At 41.7% G+C, this 26,818-nt stretch overlaps 1 protein-coding gene across 1 annotated transcript in view; it reads left to right on the top strand.

Annotated features, from left to right (window-relative positions):
* Window positions 1–26,818, top strand: part of RIPOR2 (RHO family interacting cell polarization regulator 2) — a 102,219-nt gene that overhangs the window by 67,817 nt on the left and 7,584 nt on the right. The window contains 13 exon segments of the mRNA XM_054017436.1: window positions 1,947–1,990; window positions 3,801–3,926; window positions 4,037–4,185; window positions 5,676–5,805; window positions 8,584–9,267; window positions 12,066–12,250; window positions 14,108–14,276; window positions 15,925–16,060; window positions 17,008–17,169; window positions 18,152–18,310; window positions 19,745–19,947; window positions 24,198–24,281; window positions 26,376–26,466. Coding sequence (XP_053873411.1) covers window positions 1,947–1,990; window positions 3,801–3,926; window positions 4,037–4,185; window positions 5,676–5,805; window positions 8,584–9,267; window positions 12,066–12,250; window positions 14,108–14,276; window positions 15,925–16,060; window positions 17,008–17,169; window positions 18,152–18,310; window positions 19,745–19,947; window positions 24,198–24,281; window positions 26,376–26,466 — 2,322 coding nt within the window.

The raw sequence follows: 26,818 nt of genomic DNA on the forward strand, positions 1-26,818 counted from the left end.
ATGACCAGACAGCAAATGTGAAAAATCGGGACGGGAGTTGGGGGGTAATAGGAGCCTGTATAAGAAAAAGTCCCAAAAATCAGGACTGTCCCTATAAAATCGGGACATCTGGTCACCCTATTTAAAAGAATCCTGCTCTTTATAATTTGTATCTCAGTTTGGTAACTGTTTGCAAGTAAATGTAATGCAGTTATCAGTGACGCCAACTCTTATGAGCCTCATGATAATATCAGATATTATTCTTAAAGCCCCAGCTTCTGAAGTCATATGGTTACATGGGAATCTCCACTTTTTTTTTAAATACAAAGCTTTCAGCCCTCATGCTTACAGAAGAAAACTTGAACCCTGAAGGCTCTGCAAAAGGCAAATAAGAACCCCCCAGATTGGTTACAAATAATTAATCTCATTATTTGTTTGAGGCCTGACTCATGGTTTTTGAGCAGTTGTTGGTCTGGCAGTACTGGCATTCTCTGGATTTTTATATCAAATGGCAAATACTTCTTAAATTTAGGAAGAGCTCTTACTGAAACAGTAAATTAGGCTTGTGAAGGATTGCTGCCACCTACAGACAAGACTTGAGAATAGAACACGGTATTATTGGAAGCCTGAAAGACACCAGGTTTATGTACTTAGTGACCACTTCACTAACTGCCTCAAAGCCAAGTTCTCTCCGTACAAACTAAGGTTGGATTCTGCTCTCAATTACATTAGTGGAACTTAATTGTTGTCAGAGAAGTGACATCAATATAAATGAGCAGTTTTGGTGTATAATCTTTGGTTATGGATGAGTGTTCTGTGTGTGTGTGTGTGTGTGTGTGTATAAAATACACCAGGCAACATTGCATATGGTATTGGAATCAATTTACTTGCAGATCTAAGTTTTCTTTGTGCAATTCAAAGTGTATAGTCCTAATGCTCCACTGAATATTTGCATTTATTAGAGATGTTGCAATTATGTGCGTGTCCAAGAGCAGAATTTGACCCAAAAAATGGCATGGCACGTATCTCATGCCATTTATGTCAATATACGATGCTGCGTGTTGCTGAATGTGGTGACCTGTTTCAGTTTTATCAGGAGTTTATAATTAAATTCACCATCTGACTGTGTGGCATAACAAATATCACTAGGCAAAAAATAGAATGAAAAAATGCACTGTCATTTGCCTATTACCAGTTTGGATAGTGAATATACCAAACAAAAAGCAAACTAGCAGACAGCAAGTTATCCAAGATCTCTCTAGCATGACTGTTGTCTACTTGCATTACATTCAAATCGTTTTGTTCATTTCACATGATCACCATTTATAATAAACCATGACACAGAGATCATGAAAAAAGAAAGAAGTTGTAAGTGTAAGCTTATGTCATGTCTCCTTTAAAGCTGTTTGGTTCTTGATGCGGTTTCCATTTCTTGGGGCTGTAGTAGTGGCTAAGAAATGCATTTCCAATCCACCAGAAGAAAATTGAGATTTGGGGCTTGTCTTAGTAACTGATTTGTAGCCCTGTACTGAAGAATTTGAGGGGCTAGTAGGAAGTTTTCATAGCTAAAATCCAGCCAGGAGCATAAATCAGACATTCAAACACCAAACAAACCAAATCCGTGATTGGGTTACTCTCTCAGCTACCAATGCATCCTACTCTCATGTTGCCCAGCAACAAAAAATGAACCCGACAGTTTCTCTGCCATTTGTGGGATCTTTATAGAAACCAGAGAGGCAGCCTGAATCTCAAACAGTAAGAAATACTGGTGGGTTCAATTTGCTCAGACAGGATGTACGAAGTGCTGATGCATATGGCATGACTGCACTGATGCCATAAAAGGAGTGGTAGGGTTTTGATCAGGTCTTAAGCATTCAGTTTATACAAGTAAAGGGAGCTAGAAAGGGAAGAAGGTGTTAAATAAAGAGTGTCTTCTGAAAATGATCTCAAATGTCATTTGCTCTTAGGTCTGGCTGGTTTTGCTCGTCTTTGTCCTGGAGATCAATATGAGGTAAGTATCATGTCAGTTCCTTTAGTGTAAAATGGGGGGGCGGAATTTCCATCACTTTGTACATGATCCTGAAAGTAACTTATTGTGGTGACACCTCTGGAAAGAGCTGCTTTCCCCTCATGTATATAGCAAGAAAGGCCCCACTGTTGTCTTTATGACTGAATGTGTCAACAGTGAAGACTTCAAGATCAGACCCAAAGTACTGGATGATGGCTATTAAGATAACAATAGATCTGTCTTTAGCTTTGTTTTGGAAAGAAATCATGTCTCACAATACTTTATTTTTGGCGTAAGTCTCCAATTCCTCTAGGCAGAAGATGCCTCATTTATCCAGTCAGTGCAGATTGACTAGACCAAATCTATTGAAGCAACACTATGTCAAAGGGACATTAATACCAGCGCAGAATATATATAGGAATGACAGAACAGGTTGTGCTGGTTGGGGAGTGGCACTATATGTGAAAGAAAGCATAGAGTCAAATCTAGTAAAAATCTTAAATGAATCAAACTGTATCACAGAATCCCTATGGATAGAAATTCCATGCTTGAATAATAAGAATATAGCAGTAGGAATATACTACCAACCACCTGACCAGGATGGTGATGGTGATTGTGAAATGCTCAGGTTGATTAGAGAGGCTATAAAAATAGAAAACTCAATAATGGGGATTTCAACTCCCCCATATTGACTGGGTACATGTCAACTAGGACAGGATGCAGAAATAAAGTTTCTAGACACCATTAATGACTGCTTTTGGGAGACAGGATACTGGACTAGATGGACCATTGAACTGACTCAGTATGGCCATTCTTATGTCAACTTTAATCAGATTCAGATCAAAACCAACCAGAACCTTTCAGAAGTTAGAAGTAGTTTGATAAAAGATTCCCCCCCCCCCTCTTTTACCAAAACCCATTTATTAATCCACCAGTCACCATTTCTTATTTGCAGTGCCAGGTCCTCCATAGGGGGCAGACAACTCAGTAGCTAGGGGCAGGTTCTCTCTATAGAAGACTGGCCAGGCAGCCTAATTCTTCCATACCAAGATCCTCCAGCTAGGGTGGCCTGCTGTTCTCCCTGCTTTAAAATATAGCATTAGGGGGCTTCACTTACATTTATGCCACAGAGTTCACAAAATCTTGGAGCATGCAGGATTCCTCTTTGTCTTCCCAAGAGAATCTGTCAGCCCCTAGAGAATCCTGGTGCCTGAAAACAGAGGTAGACTCTGTGAGTCTCTCCCCTAGCTAAGGAGATCATAGAGCAGATAAGTGAAGCTGTGGTCTCTTGGCCAGAGGAGGTTGTGGGGGGAGGAGAGAACGGGACTCCCCATGCAACCTAAAATAATTCGGACAAGCTTCTCACAAGCATATCAATTTGTGGTGTTTTTGCAAATCAGACCCCTGAATCTATTTAGGTGTCTTTTGCAGTGATGCAATATTACTAATGACATCACCATCTCTTTTTTCTCAGCCCTAGCTGCTGAGAGGGAAGGGATTTCTGGTATTAAGGGGTTGCCTTCCCTTTCTGCCCTGGGTTCTGGATCGGTAGGAGCAAGTATTTCTGCAAGACATCTAGTGCTATATGAGCAGGTTTACATTATGAAATGAAAGTGAAAACTCAGTGCAGTGTCCCTTCAGCATAGACTTTCCTCCATGTTTGGTGGAAAGCAGAGTTCAGCATTCATAGCATCTATTCTTCAGGTGTATTTCAGAAACTGCCCTTTTCCTCATATCTTTGTCTGACATTTGTCTGCTGAGAACAGGTAGAGCTTGCATGCCAAGGAACTAAGAGGACTTTTCTTTCTCATAGATTTTCATGCGGTATGGTCGCCAGCGATGGAAATTGAAAGGCAAAATTGAAGTGAATGGCAAGCAAAGCTGGGATGGAGAAGAAATGGTTTTCCTCCCTCTTATTGTTGGGCTGATCTCTATTAAGGTAAACACCCCAATTTGTACTGTCTAGCCACCTGCTGCTAAAAGCTGTCCATAAAGCTGAAATAGTATATGAGGCCCTGTTCCGAATACTACTGCTCTTTACCCTTGCAGGTCTCAGAAGTTAAAGGACTTGCTACTCACATTCTAGTGGGAAGTGTTACCTGTGAGACAAAGGACTTGTTTGCAGCTCGGCCTCAGGTGGTTGCTGTTGACATTAACGACCTTGGCACTATAAAGCTGAACCTTGAAATTACCTGGTAGTAAGTAGAACCGCTTTGCTTTTCAGCGGGTCAGCAGCATCTCAAAGCCAAGTAGAATCTCATATCCTCTTGTTTCCCTGTTGAAGAGCATTGGTACAGTGATGACTCCCCGCTTTACCATAGACTTCCTGTTTGACCTGAGGCTAGTCACTAAAGGTATATCTACACTTCGGGCGGCATGTAGAGTATAGACACTGCACGCCCAGCTAACACAGGTGTAAACAGCAATGTAGACAGTGAGGCACGACTTACTTGAGTAGAATAATGTAGACTGCCCTACGTGCCTGTATCTTAGGGTGTGTACCCTACATGGCTGTCTACCAGGGTTGCCAAACCTCCAGGAATACGTCCAACCAAAATTGGCAACCCTACTCTCTACAGGCCCTGGCAGTGCCTCCCATGTCTACACTGCTGTTTTTAGCAGCGTAGTGTCCTGTTGCCGCCACGCTGCCAGAGCCTTTTCCTGTCATTTATAGCTACACACCACAGTGATGAGTGTGGACACAGCTTGTCTCACTGCAGTGTGTAGCTGCACATACTCTACATGTCGTTTCAAGTGTATACAAGGTCTTAGTGTGCTTGTTCAGTTCTCTACCTGTACAAAGGGTAGAATAGCACTTCTCCACTTCACAGAGGTGTTATGGGGATAAATACATTAAAGACTGGGGCACTCAAATGATGAGGGGCATATAGGTGCCATACAGATGTTGCCTCAAACTCAAACATCTGAGGGCAAAATTGGGCCCTTATTAGATGCATGAAAAATCTCAGTTACACTGGTGCAAATTTTAGTGGAGATTTACACTAGCATAATAACCAAGAACAGCATTTGGCCCAGAGCATTAAAAACTAGCCTTCACATGCTTGACACATTGCTTCAGGGTAGTGGGAAATCCCTTGACATGTTCACCCCACAGCAATAAGCACAGGATGATAGAGCAAGGATTCAAAGCAAGATTTTATGGCATTTTAAAGTTGTATCTACCCGTCGTCTCTAAACAAACTCTGAAGTATTTAATATTTACATTTGTGTATGTTATATCTTACAATGCAATAAAGCATTAACCCAATCATGACAACTGCTGTATTCCATTGTGATGTAACAGCTCTATTAATAGTAGAGCGCCTTACTCCTAATTACTTTTGATACCTGTCATCTCAAATGCAAGAAAATTCTTCATGCTGTAGGAGTCACATCGTATTAGCATACATAAAATTATTCCTGGCAGTGGACTGTTTTTTATCCTAAAGGAGAATCGCACTTCTGAGCTAACTGTCTAATGAACAAGATTTTCTTTAATGTTTCACTTAAAAACTGAATTCTCCTTTTTAGATTTGCTGCTTAAATCCATTACTTTTCTTTTGTGTCAGGTGCAGATTATTCTAATGAACTAAATGAATAATAAAAAAAGAAACAATTTCCCTGTAATTGTGATGCAGTCTCATTCTGCCTAAGGTGGTGATTATTTAATTTAATTAATTTATTGCAGCCCATTTGATGTTGAGGACTTGACCCCATCCACAGGCAATGCAAACAAGACATCTGCTCTTCAAAGAAGAATGTCCACGTATAGCCAAGGGACTCCAGAAACTCCTACCTTCAAGGATCACTCATTCTTTGTAAGTTAAGTTTGGCCTCACATAATTATGTAAAGAGACCCTCACTGCCTCATCAAAATAGTAAATGCTTAATTGCTTTAAAATGCATTTTCCCCAGCTTCATCATTATGCCATGTTAAACTCTATGAAAAGCAACACACTTCCAGCTGTTCAGCCTAGAAGTAAAGCATGTTTAGGTTTCTGTAACCCTAAATATAATATGGTCAGTTATTGGATCCCCATTCTTCTGCTTGTAATATTTGAGGTGACTTTATACAATGTATATCTATTCAGCGATAGCAGTTTAAAACAATTAGAATGATCCTAGTTTGTGGTTTAATTTAACTCAGGATGAAATTCACCCTTATGCAAAGAATCTGCACAAGGCCAAGGTGCCATTTAAGTCCCACTTAAACCATATTTTGATGGGTTAAGTAGGATTGAAGTAATGCATTGGCCTTGCACTGAGGTGAATTTCACCCTCAATTAATATCTTTAAAGCTGGCCATTTAAGTGCTGTAACTATGAGGCATTCAACTAACTCCCCCTTTTGCTTTAACTGCTGAAGAAATGGCTACATCCTCCACAAGACAGGCCGCAGTTGTCAGTTTTAGATGCTCTGCAAGACACTTTCTTTGACAGGCTGCAGCGCAGTCGCTCTTTCAGTGACCTGCCATCTCTCAGGCTGAGGCCTAAAGCAGGGCTAGAGCAATATGTGAGTTTTGCTGGGGGGGGTGTTTGTGCGGGTGTGTGTAATGAATGATTGTTTCAGTGCTCACGTGGCTTTCTCATTTCCATGCATGCTCTGTTTGATCTTTAGCATCACAGATCATCTAGTTTGCTGACTGGTTGCAAGGGAGAGACTAGGAGTATAAGCCCAATGCTGCTCTCAGGAAAGCCAATAGCAAAATTCCCATTGACTTCAATAGGATCAGGATCACAGCCCCTATCTAGGGATGGGGCAGAGATTCAGCTACAAATGAGAGTCAGACAACCCGTCTTTAGGGATGCAAAGTTAGATTGGTCGATGCTCTATATTTTTCTTGTAATCTGACTTCCAGCACTGAAAGAATGTTTAAAAATGTATATACATTGGAAAAAAGCAACAACAACAACAACAACAAAAACAGAACTTAATATATTTAGACTTAGAATGAAAGATACAAAGAGCTCTGGGCAAAAGTTCAGTAGAACTTTGGATGCTTTAATCTTATAAACTAAGATGGTGTATAAATGCTTGCAGCTTTCTTCAGCAAATTGTCAGCAAAATATTTGTCATTTTGCATCTGCGTTGTGATCAGATGTGAGTTGTGAGCTAGTTTGCCGTGCAATTCAAAACTTTCTAGGGTAAGGACTATGTTAAACGACAAGCGTTATACTGTAGGCTTTCAATGTCATTCTGAAGAGATTCTTATACTTCCCATTTTGCTGTGATTTTTTTTTATCCTTTTAATGTTCTGCATTTCATTTCCCACTATCTACTTTAAAGATTGGTTAAAATAACAGAAGAATTTGTTCTAAAACTCCAGGATGGCTCAAACCTATTTATAGTGAAGAAAATGATAGAGATTTTTTTTTTTAAGGCCACATTATTCATACTAACGGAGAGTTAAATGTGAGATATTCATACATTTTGCTCCTTTTTACTGATGCCTTGTCTAACCAAAGGCTATTTTTCACTTTAAAAAAAAAATGCATTCTGGTGAAATTCTCCAGTCAGATCTGTATGGCAAGTTTTGGCTCCTAAATTTTGCTCCCCTACAATGTATAAAACTCCCATGGAGGTCAGTGAGAGATGTGCACATGTGTAAAATGTGGAGAGCGGAGATCCACTGCATAGACCTAAATGTAGAAAATTCTGTCCATCTATATACACTACTGTCTTCTACCTGTCAGTTTGTCAGAGAACTGGTGGAAACAGCATCATGCAAATTCTCTGTTATCATTGATCTTCTATGTCAGTGGTCTCCAACCTTTTTATGCACAAGAGCACTTTTTGAATGGGAGCTGCGGGGACGGTGCTGGGGGCAGCGCACGGAGCTGCCTCTCCCTCCCTCCCAGGGGCTGCATGGCCGTGCCAGCAGCCAGCCACTTCCGGGAGCAACATGGGACCACGGCAGGCAGGCAGGCAGCCTGTCTGAGCCCTGCTGCTTCGCTGGACTTTTAGCAGCCCAGAGATCGCGATCAACTGGCAGAGGCTCCAGAGGCGATCGATGCATTGGTGACCACTGTTCTGTGTGACCTATGTTCACCAGTTACTTTTTGTATAACAAATACATTAAATTTTTTGTCAAAAGTATTGCATGAGTAAGATTGTGTCCCTGAAAATCATGTAATATTAAACGTTAGCATGAGCTAGTTAAACAGTTTTGTGATTCTAGGATATTTTTTATTGCTTTAGAAATGGAAAAAACAAAACAGGAAGTCTGAGCAATCATTAAACGAGTACAGACCTGCACAAAAGAACTGTAACAATACAACAATGAACAGAGCTTTTCTATGTGAAGTAGTAAACTGAATAATGCAAATTAAATTGCTGTCTGAGAATTAATCCAATTATACCTGTTCAAATCTTACTGTTGTGTCACGCTCAATAGTGGGCTCAGTTTAGTTTGCTAACAGAAAAGATACTGACCAAGTTTCCCAGGTAGCAGGTAGTACTCCCACTGAAATGCGCAGGAGATGTGCCAGCTTATGCCAGGGCTGAATTTGTGTGTCTCTTTCTCTTTTACACAGACGTGTATCGTGTGTGATGCATACCCTGTGTTTTATTTTTACAAGTTTGCATTATCTTTGCAGTCCAATTCGCCAGACGACATCTTTGAAAATGGGATGGCAGGCACGGAGAAAAGACCAATATCTTTCAGCTTTGGCGATATACCCAATGGAGATTGTGCTCCCCCAGCCATCACTGTAGATTCTGCCTCTGCCCTTGACCCTTCCAGTCCTGAAATTACTGTCACACCTCCAGAGCACAAATCCTCAAAAAACCCAACGATGGACAGTTCCAGCACACACTCGTCCCTGGACTCTACACCTGAGTCAAAAGACTTGAAGTCACAGCCAGAGCATACACCAGTACATGAGAACAAGAAAAGTTCCAGAGTAGCCTCTGAAGTTCACCGAAAGCCTCCAGGCCCTGGGAGTGATAACCTGTTTATAGATTCTAGTGTCCCAGTGTCACTTCTACAGGAGACAGATGACGTGTCAGAATTGAAACCGGTGGAACTGGACACCTATGAAGGCAACATTACCAAACAGCTGGTAAAAAGGCTCACCTCCGCAGAGGCTCCAATGACACCTGAAAGGCTGCAGTGTGAGGGATCAATAAGTGGCGAATCAGAAGGATACAAGTCTTATTTAGATGGAAGCATAGAAGATGCCTTTCAGGGGCTTCTCCTAGCCCTTGAGCCACATAAGGAGCAGTATAAAGAATTTCAGGACCTGGACCAACAGGTGATGCATCTGGACGATATTCTCAAAGTAAGTATATTTTCAGAATACATCAACATAAAGAAAATCTGAATGAGTATGAGCGGCCCGATTAATTGTAAACAGCAAAGTACAATTTTTTCAGTCTGCTATCAAGAGCTCACTGGGAAAATACCTAAAACCAACTGATTCGCTCCAACCTTGATTGACCAACCATGTCTTTAGAGAGGCACATTTTAAAGCTTTGTTGTTTGCAGTTTGGTTACTATTCCCTTACGTTCTTGAGCAATTTGTATTTTAATTTAATTAGAAAGAAGTTGAAAAAGTAGTGGGGTACCATAATCAACAAATAATTGAATAAATTTCTCCCACTACAGAAATTACTTAGTGAAACTTTGACCTGCGTTATGCAGGAGGTCAGATCACAGCAGTCCCTTCTATCCATAAAAATCTACAGGCCAGATCCTCAGCTGCAATAATTCAGAATGACTTCATTGACATCAATAGATCTCTGCCAGTTTATACCAGCTGAAGTTCTGGCCCTATAACTGGATGAGTGGAATTGTTCAAAAATGACTAGGTGGCTTAGGAGCACAAGGTCTACAGAAAGTTACTGGGACTTGTGCTCTTAAATCATATAGGCTCTTTTGTAACTAACACCCCTAAGTATCTAAATCATAGAATCACAGAAGTGTAGGACTGGAAGGGACCTCGAGAGGTCTTCCGGTTCAGTCCTCTGCACTAAAGGCAGGACTAAGTAATGGTACAAATCCTGTAATTAGTCTAAGAATGAGACTGAAGCTAAATGGAAAAAGTATTTTACATATGTTACAGTACATAATGTCTTAACCTTAGATTTGTTTCACAGCTCTTCACTAATCACTGTGATGCACATTTTTCCCCACAAGAAGATATTCATGATTCTTTATCATGAGGACAGAGTTAATTGGGAATAACTGCTTTCAAATGCTTCATATTCCTATGCCAGGTGGTCTGTTGGAATGATCTGAGTAGTGTAGAATTAACCACATAATTGAAGAAGAGCATAACTAAGGAAAGGAGGGAGAGGTTGTCCTTTTGCATTACCATTTTAACATCTGTGTTTCCATTGGCATTTACAGCTACATGATACTTTTCCAAGTTAAGTGCTTTTCTGACAGCCCGTTCCTCCTGCTCTGATTCCCTGAACTAACTCCGAAGTGGATTTGTACATGAGAGACTACCAGTATCAGTTATTTTTGAACTTCCCAGCTGCCCTGCTGCTTGTGCAAATGAGGTCAGCTGTCAGAACAGTACTGAGGCACGGGAAAATACTCATTTTCTCTCTCAGTGAAGCATATCATACAAAGGAACAGAGGGGGGATGCATGTGCAGGTGGAATACTTGGACTCTTGAGACCACTGCTTCTTTGAGATCGCCATTCAACCTGTTAATTTGCTTGAGGATTGAGACTGGGGGTCACTAACCGAGTTGCTGGACTTCACGTTCAAAAGGTCAAGACAGAAGCTTGTTCTAGCTGAAGAAAGCTTCTCTTGACTATGGCAGCAGGAAGAGAAAATTGACAGTGCAGTTGCTACAGTTTTATTTTGTACAGAACAGGAAGCTGAGTTACTAGCCCATCAAACATGTAAACTGAATGAAAGGCTGGATGACACATACCTATCTCACAGGGGTGTTGTGAGGATTGTTTGTTTAATGCTTATACAGCCTTTGAAGGTGTAAGATGCTGTAAATGCTAAAGTATTAATATTATGTACAGATGGCATAGATGCAAAACTCCAAATCATCCCAAGCTGTGGGAAAGTGTGGTTTTGGAATCAGATCTGAACTTCCCAGTTAGCTCATCACTCACTAATGGGCTAAACCAGAACTCTGAATCTTAATACCAACTTTTGGGAAGGTTCTGTTCTGGAACCATACTTTGTGTCTTCGGGCCGTCTGTGATGATGATGATGAGTATAGCTAAAACTGTAGAAATTGCTGTGCAAAACTGCTGGAGCTGATCCTAAGTCAAGTTACCGACTTACACGCTGATCTTGCAAGATGGTCCACACAAGCAAACATCTGTGCCCATGCAGAGCCCCACTGACTTCAGCATGGCTGCACACAGAACACAAGGTCTGCCTGCATGGATCACTTTGCAGGATTGGGGTCTTAGAGATTTCTTACAGAGGCCATGAAGCTTTACTTACACTTTCTCCCTGTTGTTCTGAGTTTCTCACTCAGTTCCTCCCTAGTGATGAAAAAAGGCATCTCCTCTGGTTGGAATTGTTACTTTCTGGGTTATAAAATTGCCTTTAGGGATCTCCTTGATTATGTTTATCATTAAAAAGCACTGTCTCCTTGGGTGTCCAGTACCACGATATTTGATAGACTAATGTCTTGCTTTCCTCCTGCTTCCAGTCCTGTACAGTAATCTGGAGAGATGGGACCAAATTCATACCAGATTTAAACTCTATTGGAGTTATCCCAGGAATGAATTTGGCCCAGTACAGCTTAAATGAATGCATGTAATTAAGCTTCTGTACCTAAAATTACTGCTACGGAATGTGCCTTACGTTTTCAGCCTCCCACATGTTAATTAACACACTGTCCTCTTTAAGGCCATCGAAGATCTTTTCACTTGACCTTAAGTGAAATGTAGGACAGAGTTGAACCCCTGACATGTTTTCTCTTTGGAGCTTTTTCAGTGTGCAGACTTTGACTGTATTTCTTATGAAGGTTTGAAATTAATATAATCCAATAAAATTAAGTTTTAAAGCATATAAAAAGTTGTAAACTTCAATGTTATCCTTTTTTCAGTAGTTAAATATATTTTTGGTGTTCATTGGTTTGTTCTGCCTTTGCAGTGCAAGCCAGCAGTAAACCGAAGCAGGTCCTCCAGTGTCAGTCTAACAGTTGAAAGTGCTTTAGAAAGCTTTGATTTCCTGAACACCTCTGACTTTGATGATGAGGATGGTGGAAGTGATGAGGTTTGTAATGGTGGAGGAGGTGCTGACTCAGTATTTTCAGACACTGAGACTGAGAAGACTAGGTAAGTCAATAGTGACAGCCAGCTTGTGGTTCTCAAGGCAAGCTGCTACACTAGTTCTTTGTCACTAACAGAGGATCCTGGTGCACACGTTATTCAAGGAAGATGAAACTAGATAATTGAGGTTATAAATCAAGAGGTTTTCTAGTGGTTAACAAACCTGAAACAGTCCAAATGCAGGTATCAATTTTTCTTGTTCAAACAGCTATACTCTGTCCCCCAAAAGGGAAGTGTAATAAATTGGCACACTAGAGATCAATATCTGCAGAGCTTCTTCCTTGATATAGGTTTGGACCTGGTTTTCCTTGGTTTGGATTTAGTAACTAATTCCTCTCTGTTTTTCCTCCCACCCCTGTCTTTTCTCTCTAGCCCAATGAGTCTTTGCAGTGGATTAGGATTGTCAGTAACAGTAACACAGGGCCAGATTTAAACAGCATGATGTAGGTTTCCTTTGGAATGCAAGAGTGATGACTGGTACTTGTTCATGGCCCTGCATGTTACATGCCCTCATTCCACCACTGTCTTTGTGAGAGAAGTAGTTGTGTGTTTGTTATGTGCTGTCATGTCACCTTGTGAAGCTGACTGTGTTTTATCATTAGATCCTCATATATACATTTGTAACCTGAGGAGAACTAAAACATGACCCAAAAAGTCTACACACTGCAACTATGACTGCAATAGGAGCAAAGAACACACAGCAGTCTCCTAAAAGGGAAGCTACATTTCCCACTGCCCATCATAGCACTTGTAAGGGATTTTCCAGCACAACAAGCAATCACCATTCTGCCATTGGGGGGGGGGGGGGGGGGGAGAAGAGGAGAAGAACCACCTCATTGTATACTTCCCCCCACCCCCCAAAAAAAACCTTGGACTTAACGTGGAAATAAATTATATAAGTTACGTTGCTTGCTAACCTAGGCATTATTAAATTCATCCTGCTCCTGCTGATGTGAATGACAAAACTGCCTGCAGAGTCAGTGTATATGTATGTACTATGGTGCACCATGTATAAGCACCATAGCAATGAGTTAAGTGAATTCGCTTAAAATGAAAAGGTTTCCTTTTTTTCCTAAAGATGACTTTGAAAGCAGCCTCAGTTCCTACTCTGATTTTAGGTGAATTTGAATGCATAGTTTAGAGCATCCACCTAAAGCAGTGCAGGTGCTGTGATTTTTAAAACATGTAAATGTGTGTTTGCATCTTGGAAATCAGAATCGAGCCCTACTTTCAAACCATGAGAGAACATTGGTGCAACAACAAGAAAATGGAAATGATTTAAACACAGTGAGAATAAGTATTATCATGTGGAAAAAATATGGTGAACTGTTTGTTATACACACTATGCCTAAAACAGCAGATGGAACCCTCATGTCTCTTATTCCAGCCATGTTTTCTTTTACTGACAATTAAATCTGGTGCCTGCAAAACACTGATAAATTAGTTCTTAATGGTTTAATTTTTGAGAAACCACAAATCAATAATGCAGTTTAATCCAGAACAATTTGGTAACTAATAATGTCAACAGATGAAAAAATAACAAGTGCTAACAAGGTCAAATTTCAAAGACTTCTTGGTGAGTTCTCCACAAAAGAGGCATTGTTCTGGAGAAACAAGTAGACCACTGTGGAAGCAATTTGTCTTTTAAATGTGTACAATCATTCCACATTCATTACACAATGTTACTGCCAAGTTAAGATATGATGTATTCATTAAAAGGTTTCTGGCTTATCAAGGGCTCTTTGGTTACAGATCACTGCTTGCAGCAATTCTTCTTGTGCCTGATGTTAGTCATTTTGAGTTAACGTGCTCTGTCTGCATGAGAAGAAAATCGACTCCTTACCCAACCTCCTGCATTAACAGTTACAGGTCAGATCACCCAGAAGCCAGAGGGCACCTCAGTGAAGCTTTGACTGAAGACACAGGAGTTGGGACCAGTGTAGCTGGAAGTCCTCTCCCACTGACCACAGGGAATGAGAGTCTTGATATCACAATAGTTAAGCATTTGCAGTACTGTACACAGCTCATTCAGGTACAACTGCTCTTTTTGGTTATATTTTTATAATATTCCTAGAGGCATTTGTGTGCCAGCTACTTAGGGTTTAAATTGGCTGGTGAATTTAGTACTGGGTGAAAGCAAGGCAGGATTACTGCTAGATTGAGCCAGTTGAGGGGCTGGCTGACACCAAGAAAGCTTCTGCAAATGTAGCTCTTCAAATGTGCCTCAGTCGTGACCTGCCAGACCTCTGTTATGCCACTCCTGGCCCTCTTCTGAGCTGAGCGCAAGACTTGCAACTATAGGGCAGTTGTGACGTGAACTACTGGTGTGCACTACAGAAAGTGCAGACCACTCAATTCACTTTCCCATTGGACCCAAATCCTGGCACTGATCCTGCCACTGACTTCTACTCCACACTCAAGAGCAGCTGCAGGTCAGCCTTGTTATGTGACTGAAGATTTCCAGAGGTGACATGGAAGCCCATTCATTCATTGTTAACTCTAGCTAAACCCCAGGCCACTGGAAGTCAACCAAGATGTGTGTATTATTTAAAAGCAAAAGGTATTTTGGGTATAAAACCAAGATGATTCTTTAAATGCAGGGATTGTAAAATGCTACCTTTGCTTTGGACCCTATGTGCGAGCACAGTGGAATGTTGCACTGAAGTGCAGTCTCTGTGTGAACCAAGTCTGGATAGTTATACATTCCAGGAAGTTTTTCCTCCCTCACCAAAGTAAAAACTTGTCCCAGGATCTTCTGCTTCCTGAAGGGTGCCTCCTTTGGAGAACATCAGTGTTTTCCTATTGTATTGGAATACTGTATATTGGAGCCTCATTTACTGCATTAGGCTCTTCATTCCCACACAGACAGTTAACATCTACTTCCAGTGGCCACGGGCTCACTGCTAGAATGGAAATCAAGTCCTGCTTCTGTCATCTTGCTGATTTAGAGAGCTAAATCCCAGCCATGTAGAATAAGGAAGAGTATTGGTCTCAATACAGGAGTAACTGCATGAAATTCTATGGGCTGCACATGTTATGCAGGAGGTCGAATAGATGATCTAATGCTCTCCGTAGAGTTTAAGACTAGGGCAAGGAGTTAGGTGCCTAAAGCAGCACTTTGCTATTTAAATGAGTATTTAGGTATTTCAGTATAGGCATAAAAATTGGGCCCCTAAGAAACAGTGTGCAACAACTGCAAAATATACATGCACAGAAGCTTTAAGGAGATACTATGCAGTAGAACCTCAAGAGTTAAACACCAGAGTTTAAAAACTGACCAGACAACCACACACCTTATTTGGAACCGGAAGTACACAATCAGGCAGCAGCAGAGACAAAAAAAAACAAAAACGCAAATGCAGTACACTGTGTTAAACGTAAACTATTAAAAAAAGGAAATGAGTATTTTTCTTCTGCATAGTAAAGTTTCAAAGCTGCATTAAGTCAATATTCAGCTGTAAACTTCTGAAAGAACCATAATGTTTTGTTCAGTTATGAACAACCTCCATTCCTGAGGTGTTTAACTCAGAGGTTCTACAGTACAACCAGTTTCTAACTGCAGTTCTTACAGATTAAAAATATCTGTATTCAGATCAGACTATTTCAGCAAGATGAAACATCTTCAGGACTCTTAGTAGGGTTCAGTAATTTTTTTTTTTTTTTAATCCTTGTTTTATTAGCAAATTGTGTTCTCCGGTAAAACTCCATTTGTTGTAAGAAACCTCCTGGATAAACTGTCCAAGGAGATCGTAGTAGTGGAGAACCTTGCACAGATCAGCAGTGAGAACATGGGGAACATCATTTCTGTAACTGAAGGTAAGTAGCAGTATGGGGCTTGCTCTTTGGAAAGGCTGGGCATATGAATGTGTGTGTGTGTGTAAGTCCTCCTAAGCAGTGATTTGTCTGACTTTTAGTAAATTCCATTGCACTAAATGTTGAGACAGTTGCAAATGGACACTGACTGGTATCAGTCAACAGATGGTGGCAGGAGACCTCAGGCTGGGCTAAGGGTAGGATATCCAGAAAGGCAAGGGGAGAAGGGAGAGATGCTCATTATTTCTAATGTGCCTCCTTTCCTCTACCACACACAAAAAAAGCAGATGGCTGTAATAGTAAAGGGTATTGCCAAAGCAACTGGTGTGGCGTCTCCTCTGAGAAGCCAGATTCTTCCTCTACCTCTCCTTGTCCAGAATGCGGAAATTATCTGGGGGAGCTCTAGTTTACAGGATCAGAGGCATGACACAGTCTCTCAATAGTTTGTCTAGGAGACTACTTTTAATTATCATTATTGATTAACACTTAGCAATTCTGTAGCATCTTTAAAGAGTTTTACAAATATTATTAACTCTCACAAGCCCCGTGGACTAGGCAAATATTGTTAGCATTATTCTGCTGATCAAGAAACAGAGGCAAAGCACTTTTGCCCCAAAAGGAGAGTGTGCCAGAACCAGGTTTAGAATTCTGTAGTTTGTGGTTCCCAGTCCTGTGTTCACACTATTACCTCACATCTCTTTGGTACTTAATGGTAATTAAATAACTATTTTCCAGTTCCCAATACTGGATCAAAAGCAATTTTGCTTTCAACATTTGGGAAGCCAAAACACCTTAAAAGCTCTAAGAGCTAGCACTTCCTGTGCATTGGGAAGTTGACTACTCAGCAGTGGGGTGGGAACAAGTATTTATCTACCCTTATGTTTTTGTTATACTAACACAGCAATCTGATCTCTGCGATTTTGTTTCACTTGTTTTGTTTTTCCCCCCAGCAATTCCAGAATTTCATAAAAAGCTATCACTGCTGTCTTTCTGGACTAAGTGCATGGGTCCCACAGGGGTGTATCATACCTCTGCAGACAAGATGATAAAGCAGCTGGATGTCACTTTTGCCACAGCTGTGAATGAAGAATGCCCAGGACTTGCAGAAACAGGTAGATTCTTCAAAAAACAAAATTTCTACCCACAAGTCAAGGTGGATCTGTCTTGTAGTGGGCTTCTGAAAAACGCCAATATGCGGAGACCAAGTTTTGCTTATCTTCAGTTACAACTTTTCAATCCCACAGAAGTCAACTGGGATGTGTTTCAAAAACCTTACCTGAGAGTAACTGATTTAAATGTTTTTGCCACAACTTATAAAGTCAGAAGATTTTGCCCAAAATCATAAACCCAAAGAAATTAACTGTTTTTAAAGTCCACATGATTATTAAAATAAAAAAGGATGACTAGATCTGATAATTTATTAGTTTAGTCAGATATTAGGGGGAAATTCTCTGTTTGCACTGCCCATTTCATTCTCTTGCCTGTTCTGCCTGCCAAATTCACACTGATGTCAATAGAAGCTTTGCGTATGAAGATAAAATAGCAAAAGATCCATGCTCCAGGCCAACTCCTACCCCTAGGCAATTTCATTGACTTCCGTAGTATTACAGAGGTGCAACTGGGCACAACATTTGGTCCTCTGTTTAATAATGCACTGTCAGGTGGAGAGAAAGGATGGTTAATGGATAGGGTGGTGCATTGGCTTCAAGAGTGTCAATTGTTGGCACAGCCACAGACACCCTGTGTGATGTAGGGCAAGTCACAAACTGCTCAGTCCCCCTTCTGGAAGTTGGCAATAGTTCTTCCCTACCTCAACAGTTTCATCAGGATAGAATCTACTAATGATTGTGAGGAGCTCAGATATTACACACATGAGGACCAGAGAGAGAGGACAATGTTGCCCTTAGTAAAGATTAGAAATACTGATGCTAGGATGTGTCTGGGTTTTTTTTTTTGTTTTTTTTTTGTTTTTTAAGTTCTACCTTTCTTTCATGTTTTAAAGTGTTGAACTGAGTTAATTGCAGTGTTTTCTCTGCCTAAAATTTTTTGCTCTTGTTAATACAATGTTCCTTTGTCTTTTCCTGCTCCACGTAGTATTCAGAATCCTGCTGTCTCAGATCCTCGACCGAACAGAACCAGTCCTCTCATCCAGTCTGTCCTCTGAAATCCTAACGGTTTTTCAGTATTACAATTATTTTGCCAGCAACGGCGTTAGCGACCTTGGAAGCTATTTGTTGCAACTTGCAAAAGAAGGTAGAGTGTTTAAGTTCTGGCTGGTAAAAGGGAAATGTATCAAGGTGCTTTTGAGCATCAGATAAAACAATTCAGCTCTTGGGCTGATTTTTCATTAACCAACAGGGAAAAGAGGGAAACAACTGCCTTGGGTGTTTGAATAGGATTGCAGTGGCACCTGTGTATACTGAAGAAAGGGGCGGGTATGTCCAACTGACACTCCCCCCTCTCCACCCTTACATGCTCATGAGTATTAAAAACAAGTGTATAGAAAGAACTGTTTTAGGGCTGGATGGTACTGTTGGTTTGGTCCCAAAATTTGGAAGGTGCCGAGTGCCCACAGCTTTTACTGATTTCAATCTCTTTGTGCCCATCATCCCTTTTGGGCCGAACTCATGAAGTGCTGAGCAAGTTGCGCAAACTCTGTGCCTTGCCAGAAGGGCTCGGCACTTCAGAAGACCCGGCCCTGTGAACTCAACAGGGCAACAGAAACTTGGCACCTCTTGGGACCCAGCCCATCATGCTCTAGACTTTCGCCCCTGGAGACGTGAATTTCAGTTGTTAATCTAGTGCATCTGAAATGGAGTTTGAGGGGGGACTCCTAGTCCCCTGTTCTACATGTCATACTAGCACATCTTGGCATAGCTGCCAGCTTTTATTCAACAGACACTAAAGGACTGGGATAGGAGAGATGTTCAGTACTGAGGCACGTTAGCAGGGGCTGTCAGCAGAGATGGACATAAGTGGGCAGGAAAAACTGGCACATGATGTCCTTGGTACCAATATATAGCAGAGGAGAAGATATGACTCAAAGCCAGGCCTTCCCCCATAGTGCTTCCACGGGGCTGTGTGGAGAAGCTTGCACAAAGCCTGCTCTCAATATGGCTGGCTGAAGCCAATGCTATTAGACACTCACTCTCATGAGTCCTGTCACTTTTCTAAAACAAAACAAAAACTAATAACCAATATAACATCACTATTACTATAATCTGATATCAGTGTCCAGTGTAAACTCCATTCAAGAGTCATGTGGTCTTAGATATGGAAAGTGCCTAAGGAAAACACACCTCAAACTCAACTCTCCCCGTAGGATATTAAAGTTTCCCTTGTTACAATCCCTGATTAGAATGTGAGTTTTCTAGCTGCGGTAAGATTTGATGATTTTACTTTGGGCTCGGAATAAGATACCTAACATCCCATTTAGCCCCTCCACACACATTACTCCTGTGGAGAACGTATGCCAGTTCTCAGCAAGAGTATCTGGGATACACAGCCCAAAAAGTAAACCACTCCAAGTCAGAGCATTGCAATGCTGGCAACTCAATGAAGCAGGAATTTTTCACCTCTCCTTTGTGCCAGTGGATAGCTGTTTTAAGTGGAAAGGAGCAACATAACACCTGGGGAGAATAAATGAACAAAAGGAGAATATTGACATCTCTTTCTTTTACATTCTAGCCTCAGTGGTTCAGAAGCTGCAGACATTAAAAGATGAAAAATTGCTACAGAATATAACTGAGCTAACCTCCAGCAGTCTTCCACCTCAGCAGGAAATACTGAGGTCCTTGGCTTTACTTCTGACTGAAAATAAAAATGAAATTGGCGAGGCTGTGACATTACTCTTGTCAGCTTCAGCAGAAAACAGGCATTTCAGGGAGAAGGTAGGGGACAGAGGAACCATACCTAACTGAAAAAACAACGTACAACATAGACCTATATAAGCATGTTCTGTCTAATGTGTCAAGTAACTTCTCAGAGTCTTGCAGAGTTATTGTAGCTATGTTGGTCCCAGAATATTAGAGAGACAAGGTGGGTGAGGGAATATCTTTTGATTGGATTATTTTATTTGGACCTGAAGAAGAGCTCTGTGTAAGTGCAAAAGCTTGTCTCTGACCAGCAGAATTTGGTCCAATAAAAGATACTACCTCACCCATCTTGTTTCTCCAAGTCTGACATAATATACAAACATGCAGGTATGCCTATTGATACCTGTCACAGTAATATCTGGTCACTAATTTAAAACTATTTGGTTTGCACTGTATTCTCCAATCATCTATCTTCTTTCAGCATTAGTGGGTGTGCTGGGTTGTTTATCTGGTGATTATTGAAATGCGGCCAGGCCATTCTTCAAGCACTGCCCTTTTGGAAAGAGATGGGGTCTGATATTTTGCTTGGAAGGTGGTAAGATCTGGGCAGCATCCCAATTTCTAGAGGAAAGGAATTGCTGATGAGCAAACAATCAGCTTCATGGTCCCTAATTAGGTGATAAAAAGAATTTGGATCTAGTTTAGATAAAACATGATTTGAAATTAAGGCAGTATAAACAAGTGAACTAAAGAGAAGGGAGAGGTAATGATTGACTTTTGTACCTGCAATACCCTTCCCCATTTCTGCTGTTACCCCAGTGAAAGTTCACTCTTGGGTGCTTTGGTTGTGAGGAGGGGGCAGAACAGGAGGAGGGTGTGATGGGTCCGGAGGGGGTGGGGACGGCAATCCAGATCAGTGAGAGGTTGCGTCACTATTTGCCCTGCAACCCAGGGTGCACCTCAATGCTTTGCTGTTGTAGTTCCCAGCCTAGACTGCTCACAACCAGCCTACCAACTTGCAGGTCACAGCCTGAGTGTGTGTTAAACAGCCCTTGTTCAGTGGCTCTGACTCCAGCAGCTTGTCTATAGCCCCACTCTGCCTGCTAGCAGCCATGATTACAAAACCAGCAAAGTGACCCCAACAAGCTCCCCGTCCCAAATTTCCCCCAAGTCGTGTATTGTAGAATATCCAGCCCTCTCCTGGACTGTTCAGAGAAATAAGGTCCATTTGTTCCTCTAAAAACATAACCTACCGCTGCACTGGGGTAAATACACCCTTTCATTTAACACTGCACTGAGTTAGTTCATAGTAAAACTAAAACAAATGTATGAATAATAGGTCATAGGTTGAGTGATGCCAAGTAACTGGAATAAAGTTAGAAAGATCACAAGCAAATGAAAGTGAAAACATGCGTCTAAACTTAGCAGAGTAAGACACGGGTTTTGTTCAAGATGGTTTCTCTCACCAGTCTTGACTAACTTTTTCTCAGTCAGGACCTTCTTCAAAAGCATAAAGGGCTGGTTTCTGTAGTCTTCCTATGTAAAAGATCTTTGCCTAAGTAGGCTTCTCACCTATAGTCAGTTCCAGAGACTTCAGCCCCAGCTTGGTTAAAGGACCCATCTTTCTTAGTATGCCAAGAGCTCTGTTCTCTTGTTTTTCTAGTCATGGATGCCAAAGATGGCTTCTGTCCTTACTTATATCTTCCAAAGTTCTATGACTGTTTCAAGATGCAGGATGAGCTCATGCCATTATTCCCGTCCTATGGGCTTCTCACCCCCCTGTATGTAAATGGGGCTTCCATTGTTTTGATTCCACCATGCTTAATTTATCTAGAAGACTGGTGTAATAGGTTCACTACTCACTGCTGGCATACCTCCTCATGGCTAACCTGGGGATTAGTTTGCCACTAGTTGGATGCTCTTTCCTGCAGTCACTCAGCCTGTTGTCTCAATCTCACACTCCAGAAACCAGGGTAGTAGTCTTCCTTGTGACGCAGCTGCTCCCTCTTCGTGACTTGGCCCTCCGGTCAGGTCACTATAGTCCTCCCCTTCCGGGGTCTGTCAATGTCTCTCTGGATACGCTATTCCAGGTAGTCTTCCATCCTATGTCCAAGGCTGTGCCACTTCCCCAGTGTCTGGTAGGGGAAACTGGGCCCTCCATCTGCTCCAAGTTCCAGCTCACAGACCCTATGCTCCACAAGTATGGTCTATTTTCTCTCAGACCTGGTTGCTCCTTCCCTGGGCTCTGTCCTACTCCCTCCTTCTATCTTCTGGCACCTCTGGGGTTGCCACCTGTCTGAGCTTCCTTTGCTCCCCCTGGCTGCTTTCCTCTTGGGTGTCTTGCCAGATCATACAATCTCTAACATACTTTTCTCCTGTCAGAGAGTGACTGCAGATTTTCTACCTATAGCCCCCTTCTGGTGTTAGCTTTATAGAAGCCCTGGCTGTTCCTGCCCAGGTGAGCTTCATCCTTAATTAAGCATTATGGAGCCCTGGCTTCCCTCCAGGTGCAGCCTATGCAGTTAATTGGCCCATCTAGGCTACCTTTATCCCTTCAGGTCTGGTGTGGGATGAACACCTCATCACAACAGATAAACAGGTCCTTCTCTCCTGCCTGGGAGGGAACCTGTTTTTCCCCAGATTGGAAAGCCTAATATCAATGAGTATCAGTAATGCCTTATGTAGTGTTAGTGTGTATAATTCACAATGATATTAATCACCAGCATGTCATAAAAGATCTCTCTGTACACTTTTATAACACAGTACTATTGTATACAATCAGTTGATTCAACTGCTTATTGCTTGAAGTCCCACCCACCCACTGTCTTTAGACTAGTAAACCTTTTACAATGTAGTCTTTGACAAGTAAAACCCACACCAAGCTTCCCTCTCCTGCTGGGTGTCTCCTATAAATTAATGGAGATATCCCATCTCCTAGAACTGGAAGAGACCTTGAAAGGTCATTGAGTCCAGCCCCCTGCCTTCACTAGCAGGACCAAGTACTGATTTTGCCCCAGATCCCTAAGTGGCCCCCTCAAGGATTGAACTCTCAACCCTGGGCTTAGCAGGCCAATGCTCAAACCACTGAGCTATCCCTCCCCCCTATCCCACTTGTTAGTGTGAGGTTTGCCTCCACCCGTTATTAACTTGATGGATCTGTTTAGGTGATATGTAAATACATTCTCATTGTCTTTCAAAGTACTTTGGAAGTAACTCATAGGGAGGGAAAACATGTTCCTTTGTCTAGTGCAGACCTGTTTACCAACTCCTCTGGAATGCTTGGTTTAAACACACTTTAGTCATAAGTCTAGCATATACCTTTACCTGTGTACACACAAGAATATTAATCAGTCAGTTATTAGTTTTCAAATGATACCTCACAAGGCATGTTTTGTACTAAGATTATTACAAGAGTGTCGAGGGGGTGAATACAGGGGTGCTTAGTGTAACAGGGGAAATGACAGAATGCAAAAGAAGGGGAGAGAAAAATGCTCACTCCTTTTGGTCATCTTCCTCTGTCCCTCTATTCCCTCTTTCCTCAGTCTTTCTATATTTTATCCTCCCTCATTTTCCAACTGTGCAATATCAGTGCTCTGTACTACCTTGCCCCTCTTCTGCATGGACAAAAAAAAATGTCCCCTTCTCCTAGCACAGGCCTGCTGCATTTATGTCTGGTTCACTGCTAACGGGAAAAGGCAGCATGGTGCTTGTATCAAAACAGCCTGGAATTCACTAGGAGAAGCTGCCTGCTCTTGAGATTTGCGACTAACACGGATTCTTGTTTGTTTAGCAGTGAACATTTCTAGAACTGAGCTGTGAACTTGGTTTAGCAGGTTCTGATAGCTTTGTGATAGTCATTTGCATTCTCTCTGAGGTCCAATCCAGCCTAGGTCACTAGTGATCCAAAGTCATTACCACCCCTGGGCCTAGGGGGACCACCTTGAAAGGGGAGAGAGCAGTTCAGTCTCCATCATGACCCACTTACTTCATGGCCTCTCTGAGAAACTTCCATCAAGGGCACCAATTATTGTTGATTGCTTTAATGTGCACACTTTCTTGCTAAGAACTGGACCAAGACCACTAGCTCTTCCCACATACATCACAAAACTTGGGCTGGATTTCAATCAGTGATATACCCCATTATCATATCCAGAGCCATCCAATTACCCAATACATGATGATTTTTTCCTTTTCATTCCTGTATCCACATTGTTAGGTAATTTGGTTTTCCGTGTTTGGAAATGTAGTGATACATACATTACTTTCACTTTTCTGCTCAACACCGCTACAAAACATCTTAATTGATGTCCTTCTCTGTTTTCCAGGCTTTAATTTACTACTGTGAAGTGCTAACACAGCCTAATCTCCACCTACAGAAAGCAGCTTGTATGGCCCTGAAATGCCTTCAGGTAAAATGTGAAGCAATCAGTTGTTGAACTTTGTTCTTGCTTTGAACTTCCATGGGAGAACAAAGTAAAGATTCTATTCAATAGAACAGCGGTTCTCAAACTGTGGGTTGGGACCTTATTTTAACAGGGTCCCCAGGGCTGGCTTAGACTTGCTGGAGCCCAAGCCCCACCACCCCGAGCCAAAGCTGAAGCTCAAGGGCTTCAGCCCTGGGTGGCAGAGCTCAGGTTACACGCCCCCTCCCTGGGGCTGAAGTCCTTGGGCTTCAGATTTGCCTCCCACCCCGAGCGCTGGGGCTCAGGCTTTGGCCCCCCCACACCCAGGGCAATGGGGCTCAGGTGGGCTCACTCAGCCTTCGGTCCCCGCCTCCTGAGATCGTGTGGTAATTTTTGTTGTCAGAAGGGGGTCGTGGTGCAATGAAGTTTGAGACCCCCTGCAATAGAGCCTCCTGAGCACAGAGATGCACATACAGCAAGACGCAAACAGCAGCAGCAACATGAGCTTTGCTTTATATTTTGTATTTTGTGCCCTGATATTTTACAAATGGCTTGTTGGCCTGAATTGTTTAGAATCTTGGTTTTTAAAGCAATCAGTTTCGGATGATTAATTATGCATCTGTCTCTTTGTGCCTTGATAGAAAGGATCTTATTTATCTTAGGCGATAGAGGGTATGTCCTACCTGGAAAAAAAAAATCCAGAGTACAGAGTCTTGGTAGAGGGGAAAAAAATTGTTGTCTTGAGCAAAATTATAATGGACATAGCCAAAAATTGTAAAGGGGGGAAGGGGGGCGGGGAGAGAGAGAGATGGAGATATAATAGCTGTTCTCAATCCCTGAACCCTCATATGGTCCCTGAAGTTAGGTATCTGTAGTAAAAAAAAAAAAAAGGTAATATTTCATGAGATATAGACATTACAGAGTGGTGATCCCTCTCGAAACTGCCCTCCAGAGAATATAACTGTACAGTGTAGCCACATATCAGTCCCTGTATCCTTATGTGCATACAGCAATATCCTCTAGCTATTGTGGGACAATGCACCCTCTGTAACTATGACCTTCCAGCTCAAACAAGAGCCATGCAGTGATTATGCGCAGATGCCAATAGGACATAAGGGCATTATACCATTAATACTACTAGAATAACTGGTTCTAAAGGGCTCTTTAATCTAGCAGAGAAAGGTATAAAAGAACTAACGGTGGAAGCTGAAGCCACACAATTCCAATAGAAATAAAGATACATATTTTTAACAGTGAGGCTGATTAACCACTGGAGCAAACTACCAAGAGATCAAGATTTGGGGACTTCTGGGAAGATATGCTTTAGCCAAACACAAGTTATTGGGCTAAGTACAGGGGTAGCTGTGTGAAATTTAAAGGCCCATGTTATACGGGAGGTCACCCTAGATGATCTAATAGTCCCGTTAAAAATCTATGAATCTGTGAAGAACCTGCCTACAATGGAAAATGGAAACACTTGAGATTTTACTCTTAGCTGACCTGCACACCCACCCTAACCTTAGCCCTACCCCGTTGGCTGGGTTTTTCTGCTATTCTCCTCCTGCAGAGGAGATGGGAGAGAATGAACCAGGACAGATAGTTATGTTGCTTAATGCGCAAATGGAAAGTGCTCAGATACTACAGTGATGGGTAAAGTATATAAGAACCAGAAGAGAAGAAGAGAATCGCTATTTGGAAAAAGACATCAAATTAAACTTTTTTTAAAAAAATAGAATAAGTCATCTCCTATTTTGGAGCCACATAAGCTATGTTCCTTTAAACACCTTCTTTCTGGTGTGATGGGACAGCACCCATCTCTGTTCCACTCATGACCACTTTCACAGTTGTAGCATCCATGGCAAGGGCAATCACAACTGTTGCTCTGTCCAAAGGTCTGAGATTTTTGCATCGGAAGTACAGAACAGAGTTACTCCTCGCTCTCTGGGAAAGCAACAAATTGAGCTCAAACATAGAGATGCAAATCGCTGTTTGTATGTGTCTGGGGTGGGAGAGAGATGTGGAGGAGGTTTATGTATACCCACACAAGAATACAAATAGATAGTAACTGGTAATGTCAACACACATTTTTTCACTTTCTAGGCTACTGAAAGTATTAAAATGCTAGTTACGCTCTGCCAATCTGACAATGAAGAAATCAGAAAAGTAGCGGCTGAAACCCTTCTCTCTCTTGGTGAGTTGTGTGTGTTCTATTTATTTTACTGTTGTATGTGTTAAGTATCTACTTAACACAGCCAAGAAGCATACACGTTTTAAGACAATAAAAATACAACCGGATCTGTAGACTCAAATAGCTTAAAAAGAAACCAAAAGAAATTGGACCAAAACGGGGGGAGGAGGGGAAAATCATACAAAAAGGAGGAAGAAGAGAAGCTAAAAATGGTTGAGGAAGGACCTGACCCTAACAGAAATACCTTGCTGGCAACCTGGACCACAAATATTAAAAATTCCATAAAGGCCTACCCTGTGCAAAGTAAGATGAGAAAAGGGGTAGGTTTTCTAACTTAGTGTTTCTCAACCTTTTT

The sequence above is a fragment of the Malaclemys terrapin genome, chromosome 2 (assembly GCF_027887155.1).
Source record: "Malaclemys terrapin pileata isolate rMalTer1 chromosome 2, rMalTer1.hap1, whole genome shotgun sequence".
In the NCBI taxonomy this organism is placed as follows: Eukaryota; Metazoa; Chordata; order Testudines; family Emydidae; genus Malaclemys; species Malaclemys terrapin.